This window comes from Cyclopterus lumpus, chromosome 2, assembly GCF_009769545.1.
Source record: "Cyclopterus lumpus isolate fCycLum1 chromosome 2, fCycLum1.pri, whole genome shotgun sequence".
Taxonomy (NCBI): Eukaryota; Metazoa; Chordata; class Actinopteri; order Perciformes; family Cyclopteridae; genus Cyclopterus; species Cyclopterus lumpus.
Window position 1 is genome coordinate 351,612 of NC_046967.1, and position 24,503 is coordinate 376,114.

At 38.2% G+C, this 24,503-nt stretch overlaps 3 protein-coding genes across 4 annotated transcripts in view; all 3 read right to left on the reverse strand.

Moving 5' to 3' along the window:
- Positions 1 to 1,336: 1,336 nt before the first annotated feature.
- dnajc27 (DnaJ (Hsp40) homolog, subfamily C, member 27) lies at positions 1,337 to 16,667 on the reverse strand. 2 transcript variants are annotated; one of them, XM_034554269.1, is made up of 7 exons: positions 16,338 to 16,667; positions 12,945 to 13,027; positions 3,925 to 3,994; positions 3,235 to 3,399; positions 3,048 to 3,170; positions 2,815 to 2,975; positions 1,337 to 2,341 (listed from the first exon to the last, which is right to left on the reverse strand). In XM_034554269.1, exons 1-7 carry the CDS (start codon positions 16,413 to 16,415, stop codon positions 2,209 to 2,211), a joined length of 813 nt encoding a protein of 270 aa, XP_034410160.1. In that variant the 5' UTR covers positions 16,416 to 16,667; the 3' UTR covers positions 1,337 to 2,208. The 2 variants fall into 2 exon arrangements, with proteins under 2 accessions (XP_034410160.1, XP_034410154.1); XM_034554263.1 differs by having other exon boundaries at positions 16,329 to 16,667.
- An 828-nt stretch (positions 16,668 to 17,495) lies between these two features.
- Positions 17,496 to 24,503, reverse strand: part of setdb2 (SET domain bifurcated histone lysine methyltransferase 2) — a 24,597-nt gene continuing 17,589 nt past the window's right edge. The window contains exons 15-20 of the mRNA XM_034547224.1: positions 23,796 to 23,893; positions 23,666 to 23,710; positions 23,309 to 23,359; positions 18,632 to 18,685; positions 18,525 to 18,554; positions 17,496 to 18,105 (exon numbers count right to left, since the gene is read on the reverse strand). The gene's annotated coding sequence lies outside the window, so the exon portion shown is untranslated. The remainder of the gene's footprint in view (positions 18,106 to 18,524; positions 18,555 to 18,631; positions 18,686 to 23,308; positions 23,360 to 23,665; positions 23,711 to 23,795; positions 23,894 to 24,503) is intronic.
- LOC117746516 (T-cell surface glycoprotein CD3 zeta chain-like) lies at positions 18,040 to 23,888 on the reverse strand. Its single transcript, XM_034555703.1, has 6 exons — positions 23,796 to 23,888; positions 23,666 to 23,710; positions 23,309 to 23,359; positions 18,632 to 18,685; positions 18,525 to 18,554; positions 18,040 to 18,105 (listed from the first exon to the last, which is right to left on the reverse strand). The coding sequence occupies exons 1-6, from the start codon at positions 23,886 to 23,888 to the stop codon at positions 18,040 to 18,042; spliced, it is 339 nt and encodes a 112-aa protein (XP_034411594.1).

Sequence of the window (24,503 nt, forward strand, 5' to 3'; positions counted from 1 at the left end):
ACGAGAGGAGAAAACTAAACATGTTTAATGAGCGGAGAAAACTAAACATGTTTAACGAGCAGAGAAAACTAAACATGTTTAATGAGAGGAGAAAACAAAACAGGTTTAATGAGAGGAGAAAACAAAACAGGTTTAATGAGAGGAGAAAACAAAACAGGTTTTTAACAGCGGAGAAAACTAAACATGTTTAATGAGCGGAGAAAACTAAACATGTTTAACGAGCGGAGAAAACTAAACATGTTTAATCAGCGGAGAAAACTAAACATGTTTAACGAGCGGCGAAAACTAAACATGTTTAATGAGAGGAGAAAACAAAACAGGTTTAATGAGAGGAGAAAACAAAACAGGTTTTTAACAGCGGAGAAAACTAAACATGTTTAATGAGCGGAGAAAACTAAACAGGTTTAATGAGAGGAGAAAACAAAACAGGTTTAATGAGAGGAGAAAACAAAACAGGTTTTTAACAGCGGAGAAAACTAAACATGTTGAATGAGCGGAAGAAACTAAACATGTTTAACGAGCGGAGAAAACTAAACGTGTTTAATGAGCGGAGAAAACTAAACATGTTTAACGAGCGGCGAAAACTAAACATGTTTAATGAGAGGAGAAAACAAAACAGGTTTAATGAGAGGAGAAAACAAAACAGGTTTTTAACAAGCGGAGAAAACTAAACATGTTTAACGAGCGGAGAAAACAAACTAGATGTTTAATGAGAGGAGAAAACAAAACAGGTTTAATGAGAGGAGAAAACAAAACAGGTTTTTAACAAGCGGAGAAAACTAAACATGTTTAATGAGCGGAGAAAACTAAACATGTTTAATGAGCGGAGAAAACTAAACATGTTTAACGAGCGGAGACAACTAAACATGTTTAACGAGCGGAGAAAACTAAACATGTTTAATGAGCGGAGAAAACTAAACAGGTTTAATGAGAGGAGAAAACAAAACAGGTTTTTAACAAGCGGAGAAAACTAAACATGTTTAATGAGCGGAGAAAACAAACTAGATGTTTAACGAGCGGCGAAAACAAAACAGGTTTTTAACAAGCGGAGAAAACTAAACGTGTTGAAAGTGCGGAGAAAACCAAACAGGTGTTTAACGAGTGGAGAAAACAAAACAGATGTTTAATGAGCGTAGGAAAAAACACTGGTGTTTAACAAGTGGAGGAAACTAAACATGTTTAATGAGCGGAGAAAACAAAACAGGTGTTTAACGAGCGGAGGAAACTAAACAGATGTTTAACAAAGTAAAGTAACGTATTGAACTTAAACCCTTTTTTACACATTTGACGGGGGAAACGATTCAAGACAAATTAAAACAAGTTATTGTGTAACAAATGTGTTTTATGAGGGAACAATCCAAAGTTTAATGGAACAATTTAAAGTTTACGGTAACAATTTAAAGTTTAAAGGAGCAATCTAAAGTTTAAGGGAACAATTTAAAGTTTAAGGAAACAAGAGAAGAATAAAATAGGAATAAGAGGGAATTAATTTCAGATGTGATCAATCACTTTAAGGAACAAGAGAACACTTTAGGGAACTAATTATAAACTCAACATGTGAGAAACCTTTATGAAAACAAACTAGTAAAATAAAAGACATTAAAGTGAAGTTTGAGGACACAGATTTAGGGAACATACTTAGCTTCATCAACCAGTCATCATCATCATCATCGTTTGGGAAGAAGAGTTGGCGAGTTTGGCCACATGTGAAATCTAAAAAATATCAAACATGCATTTTGTTGACGTCTCACTTCTATTTGGTGACCGGACGTTAAAATGTGACGTTTTGAGGAATTTCTCCAGAATAAAAGTACCATTTATATACAAGCTAGAGTTATACTTCAGCTCATCATTGTTAAACACTGACCTTTGACCTGATGATGTCATCAACAGGAAACAACAGACACACAAACACACCTGGAAATGGAATCTGGTCTTTTTTAAATCTAAATTTCTTACTTTTATTTTGAAAATTTGGACTTTGATCTCAGAATTCAGATTCAAATCTAAATTTATATATAAATCTAAATTCACTGAAATGTTATTTGAATCTGAAAATGTGGCAGAATTTAGGCTATTTCGCAATAATAAAAGGTTACGTTGGTAAACAACAACATGGCACCCAAGAGCCTCCTTAATAAACAAACTCTGCTCAGGCGACTGCGTGTGATTGGTCTGTTCATGTCCAAGAGGTCCAATCAGAATGATTTATTTAATGTTCTTCAGCAGTGAAGTGCGAGCGTTCACCACCGCCTTGAAGGCGTCTTCGCTGCCAGGGGCAACGCATTTATCAGGATGCAGCAGGACCGCCAACTTCCTGTACGCCTTGTTCACCTCCTCCCTGGAAACAAGAGGTCGGAACAAACGTCAGACAGTACATAAATATATATATATATGTTCATATTTTGTCAAATGTTCACAGTGGGGAAATAAAAACCCAACAATTCATACAACTAAAACCAGTTTATTTCTAGACAAATCTTTTTTTAATATATATAAAATAAATATGAACTTTTAAATAATAATAACAACCACAGCAATAATAATAGTAATAACTAATAATAATAATAACTACAATATTATTATTATTAAATCATAATAATAATACAATCGTAATAACTAATAATAATAATAATAACATTTATATTATTAAATCGTAATAATAATTCAATAATAATAATAGTAATAATAATGACTAAATTATTATTATTATGAAATCGTAATAATAATACAATCGTAATAATAATAATAACTAATAATAACTAAATTACTATTATTATTAAATGGTATTAATAATCATAGTAACAGACTGACCGCGTGGCTCCAGGCTTCACCCCCAGCATGTCCCAGGAGTCCTTGCTGCTGCGGATGCGTCGGATGGTGTCGGCTTGCTCCTTGGTGAAGCCGACGCTGACCTCGGACACGGGGCGCTTCCCTCCGTTCTCACACATGTCGGTGATGGAGGAGAAGAACGCCTGAGAGACGGAACACATGGTCTAGAGGAACCCGGTCAAAGAACAAAGACAGAAGGTTCTGCGCTCGAGTACCTGGAACATCTCGTTGATGCCCTCTCCGCTCTGAGCCGACGTCTCGAAGTAGTGGAAGCCCCGAGACTCCGCCCACAGACGCCCCTCCCCCTCGTCCACCACCCGCCGCTTCAACAGGTCCACCTGAAAGCACAGGGGGTTTACTACCCGTCCTCTCCGACCACCGGTTGGCGGAGAACATCCTCACCTTGTTGGCGCAGACGATGAACACGATGCTCTCCATGTTGGCCTGAGAACCCATTTCCTGTTTCATCTCCCCGAGCCAGCTGTCCAGAGCGGCGAAGCTCTCCCGGAGGCCCACGTCGTACACCAGGAGCACGCCCTGGCTGTCCTTGTAGAACTCGTTACGCACCTGGGGGGGTTAGAGAGTCTTCTGGTGTACAAGTACAACAGAGATGTGTCCTGATGTACAAATACAACAGAGATGTGTCCTGGTGTACAAGTACAACAGAGATGTGTCCTGATGTACAAATACAACAGAGATGTGTCCTGGTGTACAAGTACAACAGAGATGTGTCCTGGTGTACAAGTACAACAGAGATGTGTCCTGGTGTACAAGTACAACAGAGATGTGTCCTGGTGTACAAGTACAACAGAGATGTGTCCTGGTGTACAAGTACAACAGAGATGTGTCCTGGTGTACAAGTACAACAGAGATGTGTCCTGGTGTACAAGTACAACAGAGATGTGTCCTGGTGTACAAGTACAACAGAGATGTGTCCTGGTGTACAAATACAACAGAGATGTGTCCTGGTGTACAAATACAACAGAGATGTGTCCTGGTGTACAAATACAACAGAGATGTGTCCTGGTGTACAAGTACAACAGAGATGTGTCCTGGTGTACAAGTACAACAGATAAAGTATAAATAACTCACTTCGTAGAAGAACGGGTGGCCAGCCATGTCGAAGATGTTCACTTTGATTTCACGATCTCGAACCTGAACTCTGACATCACAACACTCACATTACCATGACACACAGGTACTAATACATGAGTACTAATACATGAGTACTAATACATGAGTACTAATACATGAGTAGTAACACAAAGGTAAAATAATACACAGGTACTAATACATGAGTACTAATACATGAGTACTAATACATCAGGGTACTGTGGCGACTGTGGGTCAGTGGTTAGCAGGTCCGTCTTTCAATCAGGGGGTTGGCGGTTCAATCCCCGCCCTAGTCCATGTGTCCTTGAGCAAGACCCTTAACCCTGAGTTGTTCTACAGTGTGTTGATGTAACATGGTTGTAAATCGCTTTGGATAAAAGCGTCAGCTAAATGACATGTAATGTAATACATCAGTACTAACACACAGGTACTAATACATGAGTACTAATACATGAGTACTAAAACACAGGTACTAATACATCAGTACTAACACACAGGTACTAATACATCAGTACTAACACACAGGTACTAATACATGAGTACTAATACATGAGTACTAAAACACAGGTACTAATACATCAGTACTAACACACAGGTACTAATACATCAGTACTAACACACAGGTACTAATACATGAGTACTAATACATGAGTACTAAAACACAGGTACTAATACATCAGTACTAACACACAGGTACTAATACATCAGTACTAATACATGAGTACTAAAACACAGGTACTAATACATCAGTACTAACACACAGGTACTAATACATCAGTACTAATACATGAGTACTAAAACAGAGGTACTAATACATCAGTACTAACACACAGGTACTAATACATGAGTACTAATACATCAGTACTAAAACACAGGTACTAATACATCAGTACTAACACACAGGTACTAATACATGAGTACTAAAACACAGGTACTAATACATCAGTACTAACACACAGGTACTAATACATCAGTACTAATACATGAGTACTAACACACTAATACATGAGTACTAATACATGAGTACTAAAACACAGGTACTAATACATCAGTACTAACACACAGGTACTAATACATGAGTACTAAAACACAGGTACTAATACATCAGTACTAACACACAGGTACTAATACATGAGTACTAACACATGAGTACTAAAACACAGGTACTAATACATCAGTACTAACACACAGGTACTAATACATGAGTACTAATACATGAGTACTAAAACACAGGTACTAATACATCAGTACTAACACACAGGTACTAATACATGAGTACTAATACATCAGTACTAATACATGAGTACTAAAACACAGGTACTAATACATCAGTACTAACACTAATACATCAGTACTAATACATGAGTACTAACACACAGGTACTAATACATCAGTACTAACACACAGGTACTAATACATGAGTACTAATACATCAGTACTAAAACACAGGTACTAATACATCAGTACTAATACATCAGTACTAACACACAGGTACTAATACATGAGTACTAATACATGAGTACTAAAACACAGGTACTAATACATCAGTACTAACACACAGGTACTAATACATGAGTACTAATACATCAGTACTAAAACACAGGTACTAATACATCAGTACTAAAACACAGGTACTAATACATCAGTACTAACACACAGGTACTAATACATGAGTACTAATACATCAGTACTAAAACACAGGTACTAATACATCAGTACTAACACACAGGTACTAATACATGAGTACTAAAACACAGGTACTAATACATCAGTACTAACACACAGGTACTAATACATGAGTACTAACACACAGGTACTAATACATCAGTACTAACACACAGGTACTAATACATGAGTACTAACACACAGGTACTAATACATGAGTACTAACACACAGGTACTAATACATGAGTACTAACACACAGGTACTAATACATCAGTACTAACACACAGGTACTAAAACATGAGTACTAATACATGAGTACTAAAACACAGGTACTAATACATCAGTACTAACACACAGGTACTAATACATGAGTACTAATACATCAGTACTAAAACACAGGTACTAATACAGGTACTAATACATGAGTACTAACACACAGGTACTAATACATGAGTACTAATACATCAGTACTAACACACAGGTACTAATACATGAGTACTAAAACACAGGTACTAATACATCAGTACTAACACACAGGTACTAATACATGAGTACTAATACATGAGTACTAAAACACAGGTACTAATACATCAGTACTAACACACAGGTACTAATACATGAGTACTAATACATCAGTACTAATACATGAGTACTAAAACACAGGTACTAATACATCAGTACTAATACATCAGTACTAAAACACAGGTACTAATACATCAGTACTAACACACAGGTACTAATACATGAGTACTAATACATCAGTACTAAAACACAGGTACTAATACATCAGTACTAACACACAGGTACTAATACATGAGTACTAAAACACAGGTACTAATACATCAGTACTAACACACAGGTACTAATACATCAGTACTAATACATGAGTACTAACACACTAATACATGAGTACTAATACATGAGTACTAAAACACAGGTACTAATACATCAGTACTAACACACAGGTACTAATACATGAGTACTAATACATCAGTACTAAAACACAGGTACTAATACATCAGTACTAACACACAGGTACTAATACATGAGTACTAAAACACAGGTACTAACACACAGGTACTAATACATGAGTACTAAAACACAGGTACTAATACATCAGTACTAACACACAGGTACTAATACATGAGTACTAACACATGAGTACTAAAACACAGGTACTAATACATCAGTACTAACACACAGGTACTAATACATGAGTACTAATACATGAGTACTAAAACACAGGTACTAATACATCAGTACTAACACACAGGTACTAATACATGAGTACTAATACATCAGTACTAATACATGAGTACTAAAACACAGGTACTAATACATCAGTACTAACACTAATACATCAGTACTAATACATGAGTACTAACACACAGGTACTAATACATGAGTACTAAAACACAGGTACTAATACATCAGTACTAACACTAATACATCAGTACTAATACATGAGTACTAACACACAGGTACTAATACATCAGTACTAACACACAGGTACTAATACATGAGTACTAATACATCAGTACTAAAACACAGGTACTAATACATCAGTACTAATACATCAGTACTAACACACAGGTACTAATACATGAGTACTAATACATGAGTACTAAAACACAGGTACTAATACATCAGTACTAACACACAGGTACTAATACATGAGTACTAATACATCAGTACTAAAACACAGGTACTAATACATGAGTACTAACACACAGGTACTAATACATGAGTACTAAAACACAGGTACTAATACATCAGTACTAACACACAGGTACTAATACATGAGTACTAATACATCAGTACTAAAACACAGGTACTAATACATCAGTACTAACACACAGGTACTAATACATGAGTACTAATACATCAGTACTAAAACACAGGTACTAATACATGAGTACTAATACATCAGTACTAAAACACAGGTACTAATACATGAGTACTAACACACAGGTACTAATACATGAGTACTAAAACACAGGTACTAATACATCAGTACTAACACACAGGTACTAATACATGAGTACTAACACACAGGTACTAATACATCAGTACTAACACACAGGTACTAATACATGAGTACTAACACACAGGTACTAATACATGAGTACTAACACACAGGTACTAATACATCAGTACTAACACACAGGTACTAAAACATGAGTACTAATACATGAGTACTAAAACACAGGTACTAATACATCAGTACTAACACACAGGTACTAATACATGAGTACTAATACATCAGTACTAAAACACAGGTACTAATACAGGTACTAATACATGAGTACTAACACACAGGTACTAATACATGAGTACTAATACATCAGTACTAACACACAGGTACTAATACATGAGTACTAAAACACAGGTACTAATACATCAGTACTAACACACAGGTACTAATACATGAGTACTAATACATGAGTACTAAAACACAGGTACTAATACATCAGTACTAACACACAGGTACTAATACATGAATACTAATACATCAGTACTAATACATGAGTACTAAAACACAGGTACTAATACATCAGTACTAACACTAATACATCAGTACTAATACATGAGTACTAATACATGAGTACTAATACATGAGTACTAAAACACAGGTACTAATACATCAGTACTAACACACAGGTACTAATACATGAGTACTAATACATCAGTACTAAAACACAGGTACTAATACATGAGTACTAACACACAGGTACTAATACATGAGTACTAATACATCAGTACTAAAACACAGGTACTAATACAGGTACTAATACATGAGTACTAACACACAGGTACTAATACATGAGTACTAATACATCAGTACTAACACACAGGTACTAATACATGAGTACTAAAACACAGGTACTAATACATCAGTACTAACACACAGGTACTAATACATGAGTACTAATACATGAGTACTAAAACACAGGTACTAATACATCAGTACTAACACACAGGTACTAATACATGAGTACTAATACATCAGTACTAATACATGAGTACTAAAACACAGGTACTAATACATCAGTACTAACACTAATACATCAGTACTAATACATGAGTACTAATACATGAGTACTAATACATGAGTACTAAAACACAGGTACTAATACATCAGTACTAACACACAGGTACTAATACATCAGTACTAATACATGAGTACTAAAACACAGGTACTAATACATCAGTACTAACACACAGGTACTAATACATGAGTACTAATACATGAGTACTAAAACACAGGTACTAATACATCAGTACTAACACACAGGTACTAATACATGAGTACTAAAACACAGGTTCTAATACATCAGTACTAACACACAGGTACTAATACATCAGTACTAATACATGAGTACTAACACACTAATACATGAGTACTAATACATGAGTACTAAAACACAGGTACTAATACATCAGTACTAACACACAGGTACTAATACATGAGTACTAATACATCAGTACTAATACATGAGTACTAATACATCAGTACTAAAACACAGGTACTAATACATCAGTACTAACACACAGGTACTAATACATGAGTACTAAAACACAGGTACTAATACATCAGTACTAACACACAGGTACTAATACATGAGTACTAAAACACAGGTACTAATACATCAGTACTAACACACAGGTACTAATACATGAGTACTAATACATGAGTACTAAAACACAGGTACTAATACATCAGTACTAACACACAGGTACTAATACATGAGTACTAATACATCAGTACTAAAACACAGGTACTAATACAGGTACTAATACATGAGTACTAACACACAGGTACTAATACATGAGTACTAATACATCAGTACTAACACACAGGTACTAATACATGAGTACTAAAACACAGGTACTAATACATCAGTACTAACACACAGGTACTAATACAGGTACTAATACATGAGTACTAACACACAGGTACTAATACATGAGTACTAATACATCAGTACTAACACACAGGTACTAATACATGAGTACTAAAACACAGGTACTAATACATCAGTACTAACACACAGGTACTAATACATGAGTACTAATACATGAGTACTAAAACACAGGTACTAATACATCAGTACTAACACACAGGTACTAATACATGAGTACTAATACATCAGTACTAATACATCAGTACTAACACTAATACATCAGTACTAACACACAGGTACTAATACATGAGTACTAATACATGAGTACTAAAACACAGGTACTAATACATCAGTACTAACACACAGGTACTAATACATGAGTACTAATACATCAGTACTAAAACACAGGTACTAATACATCAGTACTAACACACAGGTACTAATACATGAGTACTAATACATGAGTACTAAAACACAGGTACTAATACATCAGTACTAACACACAGGTACTAATACATGAGTACTAATACATCAGTACTAAAACACAGGTACTAATACATGAGTACTAACACACAGGTACTAATACATGAGTACTAAAACACAGGTACTAATACATCAGTACTAACACACAGGTACTAATACATGAGTACTAATACATGAGTACTAAAACACAGGTACTAATACATCAGTACTAACACACAGGTACTAATACATGAGTACTAATACATCAGTACTAAAACACAGGTACTAATACATGAGTACTAACACACAGGTACTAATACATGAGTACTAAAACACAGGTACTAATACATCAGTACTAACACACAGGTACTAATACATGAGTACTAACACACAGGTACTAATACATCAGTACTAACACACAGGTACTAATACATGAGTACTAACACACAGGTACTAATACATGAGTACTAACACACAGGTACTAATACATGAGTACTAACACACAGGTACTAATACATCAGTACTAACACACAGGTACTAAAACATGAGTACTAATACATGAGTACTAAAACACAGGTACTAATACATCAGTACTAACACACAGGTACTAATACATGAGTACTAATACATCAGTACTAAAACACAGGTACTAATACAGGTACTAATACATGAGTACTAACACACAGGTACTAATACATGAGTACTAATACATCAGTACTAACACACAGGTACTAATACATGAGTACTAAAACACAGGTACTAATACATCAGTACTAACACACAGGTACTAATACATGAGTACTAATACATGAGTACTAAAACACAGGTACTAATACATCAGTACTAACACACAGGTACTAATACATGAGTACTAATACATGAGTACTAAAACACAGGTACTAATACATCAGTACTAACACTAATACATCAGTACTAATACATGAGTACTAACACACAGGTACTAATACATGAGTACTAATACATGAGTACTAAAACACAGGTACTAATACATCAGTACTAACACACAGGTACTAATACATGAGTACTAATACATCAGTACTAAAACACAGGTACTAATACATCAGTACTAATACATCAGTACTAACACACAGGTACTAATACATGAGTACTAATACATGAGTACTAAAACACAGGTACTAATACATCAGTACTAACACACAGGTACTAATACATGAGTACTAATACATCAGTACTAAAACACAGGTACTAATACATGAGTACTAACACACAGGTACTAATACATGAGTACTAAAACACAGGTACTAATACATCAGTACTAACACACAGGTACTAATACATGAGTACTAATACATGAGTACTAAAACACAGGTACTAATACATCAGTACTAACACACAGGTACTAATACATGAGTACTAATACATCAGTACTAAAACACAGGTACTAATACATGAGTACTAACACACAGGTACTAATACATGAGTACTAAAACACAGGTACTAATACATCAGTACTAACACACAGGTACTAATACATGAGTACTAACACACAGGTACTAATACATGAGTACTAACACACAGGTACTAATACATGAGTACTAACACACAGGTACTAATACATCAGTACTAACACACAGGTACTAAAACATGAGTACTAATACATGAGTACTAAAACACAGGTACTAATACATGAGTACTAACACACAGGTACTAATACATGAGTACTAAAACACAGGTACTAATACATCAGTACTAACACACAGGTACTAATACATGAGTACTAAAACACAGGTACTAATACATGAGTACTAACACACAGGTACTAATACATGAGTACTAAAACACAGGTACTAATACATCAGTACTAACACACAGGTACTAATACATGAGTACTAAAACACAGGTACTAATACATCAGTACTAACACACAGGTACTAATACATCAGTACTAACACACAGGTACTAATACATGAGTACTAACACACAGGTACTAATACATGAGTACTAACACACAGGTACTAATACATGAGTACTAAAACACAGGTACTAATACATCAGTACTAAAACACAGGTACTAATACATGAGTACTAAAACACAGGTACTAATACATCAGTACTAAAACACAGGTACTAATACATCAGTACTAACACACAGGTACTAATACATGAGTACTAAAACACAGGTACTAATACATCAGTACTAACACACAGGTACTAATACATCAGTACTAACACACAGGTACTAATACATGAGTACTAAAACACAGGTACTAATACATCAGTACTAAAACACAGGTACTAATACATCAGTACTAATACATCAGTACTAAAACACAGGTACTAATACATCAGTACTAATACATCAGTACTAAAACACAGGTACTAATACATCAGTACTAATACATGAGTACTAATACATCAGTACTAAAACATGAGTACTAATACATCAGTACTAACACACAGGTACTAATACATCAGTACTAAAACACAGGTACTAATACATCAGTACTAATACATCAGTACTAAAACACAGGTACTAATACATCAGTACTAATACATGAGTACTAATACATCAGTACTAAAACATGAGTACTAATACATCAGTACTAACACACAGGTACTAATACATCAGTACTAACACACAGGTACTAATACATCAGTACTAATACATCAGTACTAAAACACAGGTACTAATACATCAGTACTAATACATGAGTACTAATACATCAGTACTAAAACATGAGTACTAATACATCAGTACTAACACACAGGTACTAATACATCAGTACTAACACACAGGTACTAATACATCAGTACTAAAACATGAGTACTAAAACACAGGTACTAATACATCAGTACTAATACATGAGTACTAACACACAGGTACTAATACATCAGTACTAATACATCAGTACTAACACACAGGTACTAATACATCAGTACTAACACACAGGTACTAATACATCAGTACTAATACATTAACTTACTTGGTTACGCCGTAGTCGATGCCGATTGTTGCCAAATACTTTGGAACAAACCTTTTCTCACAGTAACGTTTGATGATGCAGCTCTGAAAGGAAACGGAAGCAGCTTTCACACCAGTAGAATACCAGTAAACAAACAGTAGAAAACCCAGAGAATACCAGTAGAATACCAGTAAACAAACAGTAGAAAACCCAGAGAATACCAGTAGAATACCAGTAAACAAACAGTAGAAAACCCAGAGAATACCAGTAAATAAACAGTAGAAAACCCAGAGAATACCAGTAAACAAACAGTAGAAAACCCAGAGAATACCAGTAGAATACCAGTAAACAAACAGTAGAAAACCCAGAGAATACCAGTAGAATACCAGTAAACAAACAGTAGAAAACCCATAGAAAACATGTAGAATACCAGTAGAAAAAACATAGAATACCAATAGAGTACCAATAGAAAGCCCATAGAATACCAGTAGAAAAAACATAGAATACCATTATAATACCAGTAGAATACCCATAGAATACCAATAGAGTACCAATAGAATACCCATAGAATACCATTATAATACCAGTAGAATACCCATAGAATACCAATAGAGTACCAATAGAATACCCATAGAATACCATTATAATACCAGTAGAAAACCCATAGAATACCAATAGAGTACCAATAGAATACCCATAGAATACCATTATAATACCAGTAGAATACCCATAGAATACCAATAGAGTACCAATAGAATACCCATAGAATACCATTATAATACCAGTAGAAAACCCATAGAATACCAATAGAGTACCAATAGAATACCCATAGAATACCATTATAATACCAGTAGAATACCCATAGAATACCAATAGAGTACCAATAGAATACCCATAGAATACCCATAGAATACCATTATAATACCAGTAGAAAACCCATAGAATACAAATAGAATACCAGTTAAATTTCAATAGAATATCAATAGAATACCAGTATAATACCAATAGAATACCAGTAAAATACTAATAGAATAGCAATAGAATAGCAATAGAATAGCAATAGAGTATAAATAGAATATAAATAGAATATAAATAGAATATACATATAATACCAATAGAATATCAATAGAATATCAGTAAAATACTAATAGAATACCAATAGAATACCAATAGAATACCAATAGAATACCAATAGAATACCAATATAATATAAATAGAATATAAATAGAATATCAATAGATTCTACAAGTAAAAAAACTAATATAATACCAGTAAAATACTAATAGAATACCAATATAAATAAAATATAAATATAATATACATAGAATACCAATAGAATACCAATAGAATACCAATAGAATACCAATAGAATGTCAATAGAATGTCAATAGAATGTCAATAGAATACCAATATAATATCAATAGAATACCAGTAGAATACCAATAGAATACCAGTAGAATATCAGTTGTATATCAATTGAATATCAATTGAATATCACTAGAATACCAGTAGAATATCAATAGAATACCAGTAGAATATCAATAGAATACCAATAAAATACCAATAGAATACCAATAGAATATCAATAGAATAACAATAAAATACCAATAGAATATTAATAGAAAAACAATAGAAAAACAATAGAAAAACAATATAATTCCAGTAGAATACCAGTAGAATACCAGTAGAACCAGCTGTTTTTAAACAGTCTGGTGCAGAACACCAGTAGAACCAGTAGAACACCAGTAGAACCAGCTGTTTATAAACAGTCTGGGGCAGAACACCAGTAGAACCAGTAGAACACCAGTAGAACCAGCTGTTTATAAACAGTCTGGGGCAGAACACCAGTAGAACCAGTAGAACACCAGTAGAACCAGCTGTTTTTAAGCAGTCTGGGGCAGAACACCAGTAGAACACCAGTAAAACCAGCTGTTTTAAACAGTCTGGTGCAGAACACCAGTAGAACCAGTAGAACACCAGTAGAACCAGTAGAACACCAGTAGAACCAGCTGTTTTTAAACAGTCTGGTGCAGAACACCAGTAGAACCAGTAGAACACCAGTAGAACCAGTAGGACACCAGTAGAACCAGCTGTTTTTAAACAGTCTGGGGCAGAACACCAGTAGAACACCAGTAAAACCAGCTGTTTTAAACAGTCTGGTGCAGAACACCAGTAGAACCAGTAGAACACCAGTAGAACCAGTAGAACACCAGTAGAACCAGCTGTTTTTAAACAGTCTGGTGCAGAACACCAGTAGAACCAGTAGAACACCAGTAGAACCAGTAGGACACCAGTAGAACCAGCTGTTTTTAAACAGTCTGGGGCAGAACACCAGTAGAACACCAGTAGAACCAGCTGTTTTTAAACAGTCTGGGGCAGAACACCAGTAGAACCAGTAGGACACCAGTAGAACCAGCTGTTTTTAAACAGTCTGGTGCAGAACACCAGTAGAACCAGTAGAACACCAGTAGAACCAGTAGGACACCAGTAGAACCAGCTGTTTTTAAACAGTCTGGGGCAGAACACCAGTAGAACACCAGTAGAACCAGCTGTTTTTAAACAGTCTGGGGCAGAACACCAGTAGAACACCAGTATAACCAGTAGGACACCAGTAGAACCAGCTGTTTTTAAACAGTCTGGGGCAGAACACCAGTAGAATACCAGTAGAACCAGTAGGACACCAGTAGAACCAGTAGGACACCAGTAGAACCAGCTGTTTTTAAACAGTCTGGGGCAGAACACCAGTAGAACACCAGTAGAACCAGCTGTTTTTAAACAGTCTGGGGCAGAACACCAGTAGAACACCAGTAGAACCAGCTGTTTTTAAACAGTCTGGGGCAGAACACCAGTAGAACACCAGTAGAACCAGTAGGACACCAGTAGAACCAGCTGTTTTTAAACAGTCTGGGACAGAACACCAGTAGAACCAGTAGCACACCAGTAGAACCAGTAGGACACCAGTAGAACCAGCTGTTTTTAAACAGTCTGGGGCAGAACACCAGTAGAACCAGTAGAACCAGTAGGACACCAGTAGAACCAGCTGTTTTTAAACAGTCTGGGGCAGAACACCAGTAGAACACCAGTAGAACCAGTAGGACACCAGTAGAACCAGCTGTTTTTAAACAGTCTGGGGCAGAACACCAGTAGAACCAGTAGAACCAGTAGGACACCAGTAGAACCAGCTGTTTTTAAACAGTCTGGGGCAGAACACCAGTAGAACACCAGTAGAACCAGTAGGACACCAGTAGAACCAGCTGTTTTTAAACAGTCTGGGGCAGAACACCAGTAGAATACCAGTAGAACCAGTAGGACACCAGTAGAACCAGCTGTTTTTAAAACAGCTGTTGGTGCACATCTTATATATTTATCTTTATTTATTTATATCTTTATGTATTTATAGAATACCTTCCCGACCTCCGCGTTCCCGAGGCTGATCACCTTCACGCGCAGAGACTTCTTGTTGTCGCGTCGCTTCGGAGCGTTTTGTTCCATTCTACCTGCTGTTGTTATTGTTGTTGTTGTTAGCTAGCAGGGCTAACTAGCCGTTAGCACGGTTCTGAAATGAATAACTCTATTTGTATTCCTTCAAACTGTTTGTTTTACTTTAACTTCAGAGTACACCATAGTCGTCATAGTTCGGGTTCGGGTCCTGGTCCCGGTCCTGGTTCAGAGCTACTAAGCTAACCAGCTGTTAGGGACGAGCCACTACGAAGCTAACCTCCGACATCCGCTGGGATTTTCAAAATAAAACTATATTTACCTATACCACATATATACATTTATATACTGTATATATAAACATAAATACACATATATATGTACATACATATATACACATTTATATATATATAAACATACATACACATTTATATATATATATATATAAACATATATATAAACATATATACACATTTATATATATATATAAACATATATACACATTTATATATATATAAACATATATACACATGTATATGTGTATACATATATATACACATTTATATATATATACATAAACATATATATATATAAACATATATACACATGTATATGTGCATACATATATACATGTGTATATATGTTTATATATATATACATAAACATATATATAAACATATATACACATGTATATGTGCATACATATATTTATACATTTATATACGTGCACATACATACGTATGTATATATACATTAAATACACATGCATACATATAGACATATACATACATACACATATATATATATATACATACAGTATATACATACACAAACACATAGATATGTACACACACACATATATATATATATATATATATATATATATATATACACATTCAATTCAATTCAGTTTATTTTGTATAGCCCAATATCACAAATTACAATCTGTACACATACAACATCCCTGTTCACATGTATACATACATAAATACATATGTATTGCATTCATATATGTAGTTATTGTATGTATATACAGTATATGTAAAATATTTATTGTATGTAATACTTTTTATATATGTACATAAACATACATATATATATTTTCACATATGTATTAATCAAGCAAACGTCATATTTGTCGGCTTTAATAAAGATTTATTAAGACAGTTTTTATGATGCACTTTAATCTCTGATATGAACTCAGATTTTCTTTTACAGAGCAAAACATGAAAATTACCAGAAAAGCAAGATATTCGTATAAAAACAGTACAAATTCTCAGGACTAAATCAAAACAATAAAACAAAACAATTGATTGATTCAAAGTTCAGCTGAATCAGGAAATTATTTCACAACTACTAAACTAACTGGTTAAAGTATTTCAAGATAAAAGCATCAAAACTAAGAAAATCAACAACATAAAAAAGTTAAATTACTTTTAAAACGAGAAAAAAAGTTTTTTTAATAAAATATTTTGTAATTGTATATAGTACGGCGGCCCAAAGCGTCTAAAACTAAATAAACTAATTACCTTAAAACTGTGAAATAATCCAGTAAATTTAAAAGAATGTGTTTATTGCAGCTTATTTAATTATGCATGAAGAGGCTGCAGGCGGACAGGAAGTGAGGCGGCGTTAGCGAGCAGGAAGAGGCTGCAGGCGGACAGGAAGTGAGGCGGCGTTAGCGAGCAGGAAGAGGCTGCATCTGCAGGGAGTCGTAGGTGTCTCTGGTGGCGGCGCTCAGACCCTGAAGACGATCAATACACGGCCCATCAATCAATCATCAATCAATCCGGCCCATCAATCAATCATCAATCAATACACGGCCCATCAATCAATCATCAATCAATACACGGCCCATCAATCAATCATCAATCAATACACGGCCCATATGATATTACATTTCATTTAGCTGACCCTCTCATCCAAAGTGACTGACATTCATAAACCGAAGACCAGCCAGATGGTCGAGTGTGTTGCTGAAGGCCACCAACAATTGTAATAATAACAGGAGTTATATTAATAATTAAAGTGTAATAATAATAGGAGTTATATTAATGACTAGAATTGTAATAATAACAGGAGTTATATTAATAATTAAAGTGTAATAATAACAGGAGTTATATTAATAACTTAAGTAATATTAATAACTGAAGCTTCACTCACCTGGTAAACCTGCTCGTTCTTTCTCTGCCGCTGAGACACAAACATTAATAATGTTATTAATAATCAATAGATCGTGAATCAATGATGAACTGATGAAACAGACTCACTTCTCTTTTAACAGGAAGCTCTTTGTATTCTCCTTCTGGACGTCCGCTCAGACCCTGGAAGACAAGGAAGCACATATTGTTATTATAACAATAATAACAACAGTATTCCATCCATCCATCCATTTTCAATACCGCTTATCCTCATTAGGGTCGCGGGGTGCTGGAGCCTATCCCAGCTGACATAGGGCGAAGGCAGGGGACACCCTGGACAGGCCGCCAGTCCATCGAGGGCACATGTAGGGACATACAACCATTCACTCTCACATTCACACCTATGGGACATTTAGAGATCAATTAACCTGCAGCATGTCTTTGGACTGTGGGAGGAAGCCGGAGAGCCCGGAGAGAACCCACGCTATTTATTATTATTATTGGTATTATAAAAATATAAATAATTATTGTTGTTAGTATTATTGTAATAAATGTCAGTATTATTATTATTAAAATCATTGTTGTTATTATCTTGTTATTATTATTGTCAATATTATTATTATTAAACATATTATTATTGTCATTATTATTGTGATGAGGTGACACGTATATATAACTAACACATCATCATTATTATTATTGTCTTGTTATTATTATTGTCATTATTAATATTACTAATAACAGTGAGGTTCTTATAACATCTGTTGGTGTTCCCTGAGGCCTGTGTGTTCCCTCTGCGGGTGTTCCCTGAGGCCGGTGTGTTCCCAAGGCCTGTTTGATCCCCGAGACCCGTGTGTTCCCTGAGGCCTGTGTGTTCCCTGAGGCCCGTGTGTTCCCTCTGCGGGTGTTCCCCGAGGCCTATGTGTTCCCTCTGCGGGTGTTCCCTGAGGCCTGTGTGTTCCCTCTGTGTGTGTTCCCTGAGGCCTATGTGTTCCCTCTGCGGGTGTTCCCTGAGGCCTGTGTGTTCCCTCTGTGTGTGTTCCCTGAGGCCTGTGTGTTCCCTCTGTGTGTGTTCCCAAGGCCTGTTTGATCCCCGAGACCCGTGTGTTCCCTGAGGCCTGTGTGTTCCCTGAGGCCTGTGTGTTCCCCAAGGCCTGTGTGTTCCCTCTGTGTGTGTTCCCTGAGGCCTGTGTGTTCCCTGAGGCCTGTGTGTTCCCCAAGGCCTGTGTGTTCCCTCTGCGGGTGTTCCCTGAGGCCGGTGTGTTCCCGAGGCCTGTTTGATCCCCGAGACCTGTGTGTTCCCTGAGGCCTGTGTGTTCCCTGAGGCCTGTGTGTTCCCTGAGGCCTGTGTGTTCCCCAAGGCCTGTGTGTTCCCTCTGTGTGTGTTCCCTGAGGCCTGTGTGTTCCCTGAGGCCTGTGTGTTCCCTCTGTGTGTGTTCCCTGAGGCCTGTGTATTCCCTGAGGCCTGTGTGTTCCCTCTGCGGGTGTTCCCTGAGGCCTGTGTGTTCCCTGAGGCCTGTGTGTTCCCTGAGGCCTATGTGTTCCCTCTGCGGGTGTTCCCTGAGGCCTGTGTGTTCCCTCTGTGTGTGTTCCCCGAGGCCTGTGTGTTCCCTCTGCGGGTGTTCCCTGAGGCCGGTGTGTTCCCCAAGGCCTGTGTGTTCCCTGAGGCCTGTGTGTTCCCTGAGGCCTGTGTGTTCCCTCTGCGGGTGTTCCCTGAGGCCGGTGTGTTCCCCAAGGCCTGTGTGTTCCCTCTGTGTGTGTTCCCTGAGGCCTGTGTGTTCCCTGAGGCCTGTGTGTTCCCTCTGCGGGTGTTCCCTGAGGCCCGTGTGATCCCTGAGGCCTGTGTGTTCCCTCTGTGTGTGTTCCACGAGGCCTGTGTGTTCCCTCTGCGGGTGTTCCCCGAGGCCTGTGTGTTCCCTCTGCGGGTGTTCCCTGAGGCCTGTGTGTTCCCTGAGGCCTGTGTGTTCCCCAAGGCCTGTGTGTTCCCTCTGTGTGTGTTCCCTGAGGCCTGTGTGTTCCCCAAGGCCTGTGTGTTCCCTCTGTGTGTGTTCCCTGAGGCCTGTGTGTTCCCTGAGGCCTGTGTGTTCCCCAAGGCCTGTGTGTTCCCTCTGCGGGTGTTCCCTGAGGCCGGTGTGTTCCCGAGGCCTGTGTGTTCCCTGAGGCCTGTGTGTTCCCTCTGTGTGTGTTCCCTGAGGCCTGTGTGATCCCTGAGGCCTGTGTGTTCCCTCTGTGTGTGTTCCCTGAGGCCTGTGTGATCCCTGAGGCCTGTGTGTTCCCTCTGTGTGTGTTCCCTGTGGCCTGTGTGTTCCCTGAGGCCTGTGTGTTCCCTCTGCGGGTGTTCCCTGAGGCCTGTGTGTTCCCTCTGCGGGTGTTCCCTGAGGCCTGTGTGTTCCCTCTGTGTGTGTTCCCTGAGGCCTGTGTATTCCCTCTGTGGGTGTTCCCTGAGGCCTATGTGTTCCCTCTGTGTGTGTTCCCTGAGGCCTGTGTGTTCCCTCTGTGTGTGTTCCCTGAGGCCTGTGTGTTCCCTCTGCGGGTGTTCCCTGAGGCCTGTGTGTTCCCTCTGCGGGTGTTCCCTGAGGCCTGTGTGTTCCCTCTGTGTGTGTTCCCCGAGGCCTGTGTGTTCCCTCTGCGGGTGTTCCCTGAGGCCGGTGTGTTCCCTGAGGCCTGTGTGTTCCCCAAGGCCTGTGTGTTCCCTCTGTGTGTGTTCCCTGAGGCCTGTGTGTTCCCTCTGTGTGTGTTCCCTGAGGCCTGTGTGTTCCCCGAGGCCTGTGTGTTCCCTCTGTGTGTGTTCCCTGAGGCCTGTGTGTTCCCTCTGTGTGTGTTCCCTGAGGCCTGTGTGTTCCCCGAGGCCTGTGTATTCCCTCTGTGGGTGTTCCCTGAGGCCTATGTGTTCCCTCTGTGTGTGTTCCCTGAGGCCTGTGTGTTCCCTCTGTGTGTGTTCCCTGAGGCCTGTGTGTTCCCTCTGCGGGTGTTCCCTGAGGCCTGTGTGTTCCCTCTGCGGGTGTTCCCTGAGGCCTGTGTGTTCCCTCTGTGTGTGTTCCCCGAGGCCTGTGTGTTCCCTCTGCGGGTGTTCCCTGAGGCCTGTGTGTTCCCTGAGGCCTGTGTGTTCCCTCTGTGTGTGTTCCCTGAGGCCTGTGTATTCCCTCTGTGGGTGTTCCCTGAGGCCTATGTGTTCCCTCTGTGTGTGTTCCCCGAGGCCTGTGTGTGTTCCCTCTGCGGGTGTTCCCTGAGGCCTGTGTGTTCCCTGAGGCCTGTGTGTTCCCCAAGGCCTGTGTGTTCCCTCTGTGTGTGTTCCCTGAGGCCTGTGTGTTCCCTCTGTGTGTGTTCCCTGAGGCCTGTGTGTTCCCCGAGGCCTGTGTGTTCCCTCTGTGTGTGTTCCCTGAGGCCTGTGTGTTCCCTCTGTGTGTGTTCCCTGAGGCCTGTATCATGTTTTAGCAGATGTATAAATAACTGTATCACATTGACTCTCACACATTGTACTCTCACACATTGACTCTCACACATTGTACTCTCACACATTGACTCTCACACATACGCACTCTCCTATATTGACTCAAACATTGCCTCTCACACATTGCACTCTCACACATTGACTGATACATTGCACTCACACATTGACTCTCACACATACGCACTCTCCTATATTGACTCAAACATTGCCTCTCACACATTGCACTCTCACACATTGACTGATACATTGCACTCACACATTGACTCTCACACATTGTACTCTCACACATTGTACTCTCACACATTGCACTCTCACACATTGACTCTCACACATTGTACTCTCCTACATTGACTCACACATTGCTTCTCACATATTGACTCTCACACATTGCACTCTCCTACATTGACTCACACATTGCCTCTCACACATTGCACTCTCACACATTGACTCTCATACATTGACTATCATACATTGTACTCACACATTTACTCTCACACATTGCACTCTCACACATTGACTCTCATACATTGCACTCTCACACATTGACTCATATATTGCACTCACACTTTGACTCTCACACATCGACTCTCACATTGACTCTCACTTATTGCACTTACACATTGTACTCTCACACATTGCACTCTCACACATTGTACTCTCCTACATTGACTCACACATTGACTCTCACATATTGACTCTCACACATTGCACTCTCCTACATTGACTCACACATTGCCTCTCACACATTGCACTCTCACACATTGACTCTCATACATTGCACTCTCACACATTGACTCTAATACATCGCACTCTCACACATTGACTCTAATACATCGCACTCTCACACATTGACTCATATATTGCACTCACACTTTGACTCTCACACATCGACTCTCACATTGACTCTCACTTATTGCACTCACACATTGACTCTCATACATTGCACTCTCACACTGACTCTCATACATTGCACTCACTCATTGCACTCACACATTGACTCTCACACATTGACTCTCACACATTGACTCTCATGCATTGACTCTCATGCATTGCACTCACACATTGACTCTCACACATTGTACTCTCACTTATTGCACTCTCACACATTGACTCTCATACATCGCACTCACACATTGACTCTCACACATTGTACTCTCACTTATTGCACTCTCACACATTGATTGACTCATACATTGCACTCTCACACATTGACTCTAACACATTGACTTTCACACATTGACTCTTCCCTTGAGAGTCAAACAATTGTGAGGCAAGTTCAGAGAATTGGAGTTTGGGAAGTTTGGATATCAATATTCTAAATGGAAGGTTCTTTGGAGAACCACAGCAGAACTCACCCTTGGTCTTGTCAACTGAGTGTAAGTTCCAGAGCTCTGACCCTCTAAATCCTGAACACAACACAAAGAGACACGTAAACAACAACAACAACATTGACAAGAAGAATAATGACAATAAATAATAACATGAATGATAATAATAATAATAATAATAATAGCAACAACAATAATAATATCAAGTACAATAATAAGAGCACTATTCATAATAACAACAATAATAATAACACTATTCATAATAATGACACCACTCACAATAATAATAAAAAAACACTAACAATAATAAGAGCACTATTCATAATAGCAACAATAACAACACTAACAATAGCAATATTAATAATATCTTGCCGGTCTACTCACGCTGTAGACGATCTCCTCAGCTCCCTTCACTTTGGTTCTAAAGAACTGAAACATTTGAATAAAATAAAAGGATTATGAGGTGAAGATGAACAGCAGGAAGTCATTTCACAATAAAAGCGCAGCGACAGACCTTCTCCTTGATGAACATGGCGGTGATGATGAGTCCGTAGAGGCCGAGGAAGCCATCCAGGATGTAGCACAGCTGAGGGCTGTACATGGTCATGGCCTCTGTGGAGGAAACACAGGCTTTTATTGTGAAGGGCAGCTACTATTGTACATGTTCACAATAAGAAGAACGATGATCTTCAAAAGTTATTATGAGGCGCGACACATCATGCAACTCTCAGGATGCAGTGAGACATCCAATCAAATCAAAGAGTACATCAGAGTACATCAGAGTACATCAGAGTACACCAGAGTACATCACAGTGTATCAGAGTACACCAGAGTACATCACAGTGTATCAGAGTACACCAGAGTACATCACAGTGTATCAGAGTACACCAGAGTACATCACAGTGTATCAGAGTACACCAGAGTACATCACAGTGTATAAGAGTACACCAGAGTACATCAGAGTACATCAGAGTACACCAGAGTACATCACAGTGTATCAGAGTACACCAGAGTACACCAGAGTACACCAGAGTACATCACAGTGTATCAGAGTACACCAGAGTACATCAGAGTACATCAGAGTACATCAGAGTACATCAGAGTACACCAGAGTACATCACAGTGTATCAGAGTACACCAGAGTACATCAGAGTACACCAGAGTACATCAGAGTACACCAGAGTACATCACAGTGTATAAGAGTACACCAGAGTACATCAGA

Excerpts from the sequence above, each read along its gene's own strand:
- dnajc27 (XM_034554263.1), bottom strand. The coding sequence starts at position 16,415 with ATGGAACAAAACGCTCCGAAGCGACGCGACAACAAGAAGTCTCTGCGC. Across the intron at positions 3,995-12,944 it reads ATCGACTACGGCGTAACCAA|AGTTCAGGTTCGAGATCGTG; the intron begins GTAAGTTAATGT and ends TTGTGATGTCAG. Across the intron at positions 2,976-3,047 it reads GCATCAACGAGATGTTCCAG|GCGTTCTTCTCCTCCATCAC; the intron begins GTACTCGAGCGC and ends TCCGTCTCTCAG.
- LOC117746516 (XM_034555703.1), bottom strand. The coding sequence starts at position 23,888 with ATGACCATGTACAGCCCTCAGCTGTGCTACATCCTGGATGGCTTCCTC. Across the intron at positions 23,360-23,665 it reads CTGAGGAGATCGTCTACAGC|GATTTAGAGGGTCAGAGCTC; the intron begins GTGAGTAGACCG and ends TGTTGTGTTCAG. Across the intron at positions 18,555-18,631 it reads AGCTTCCTGTTAAAAGAGAA|CGGCAGAGAAAGAACGAGCA; the intron begins GTGAGTCTGTTT and ends TTTGTGTCTCAG.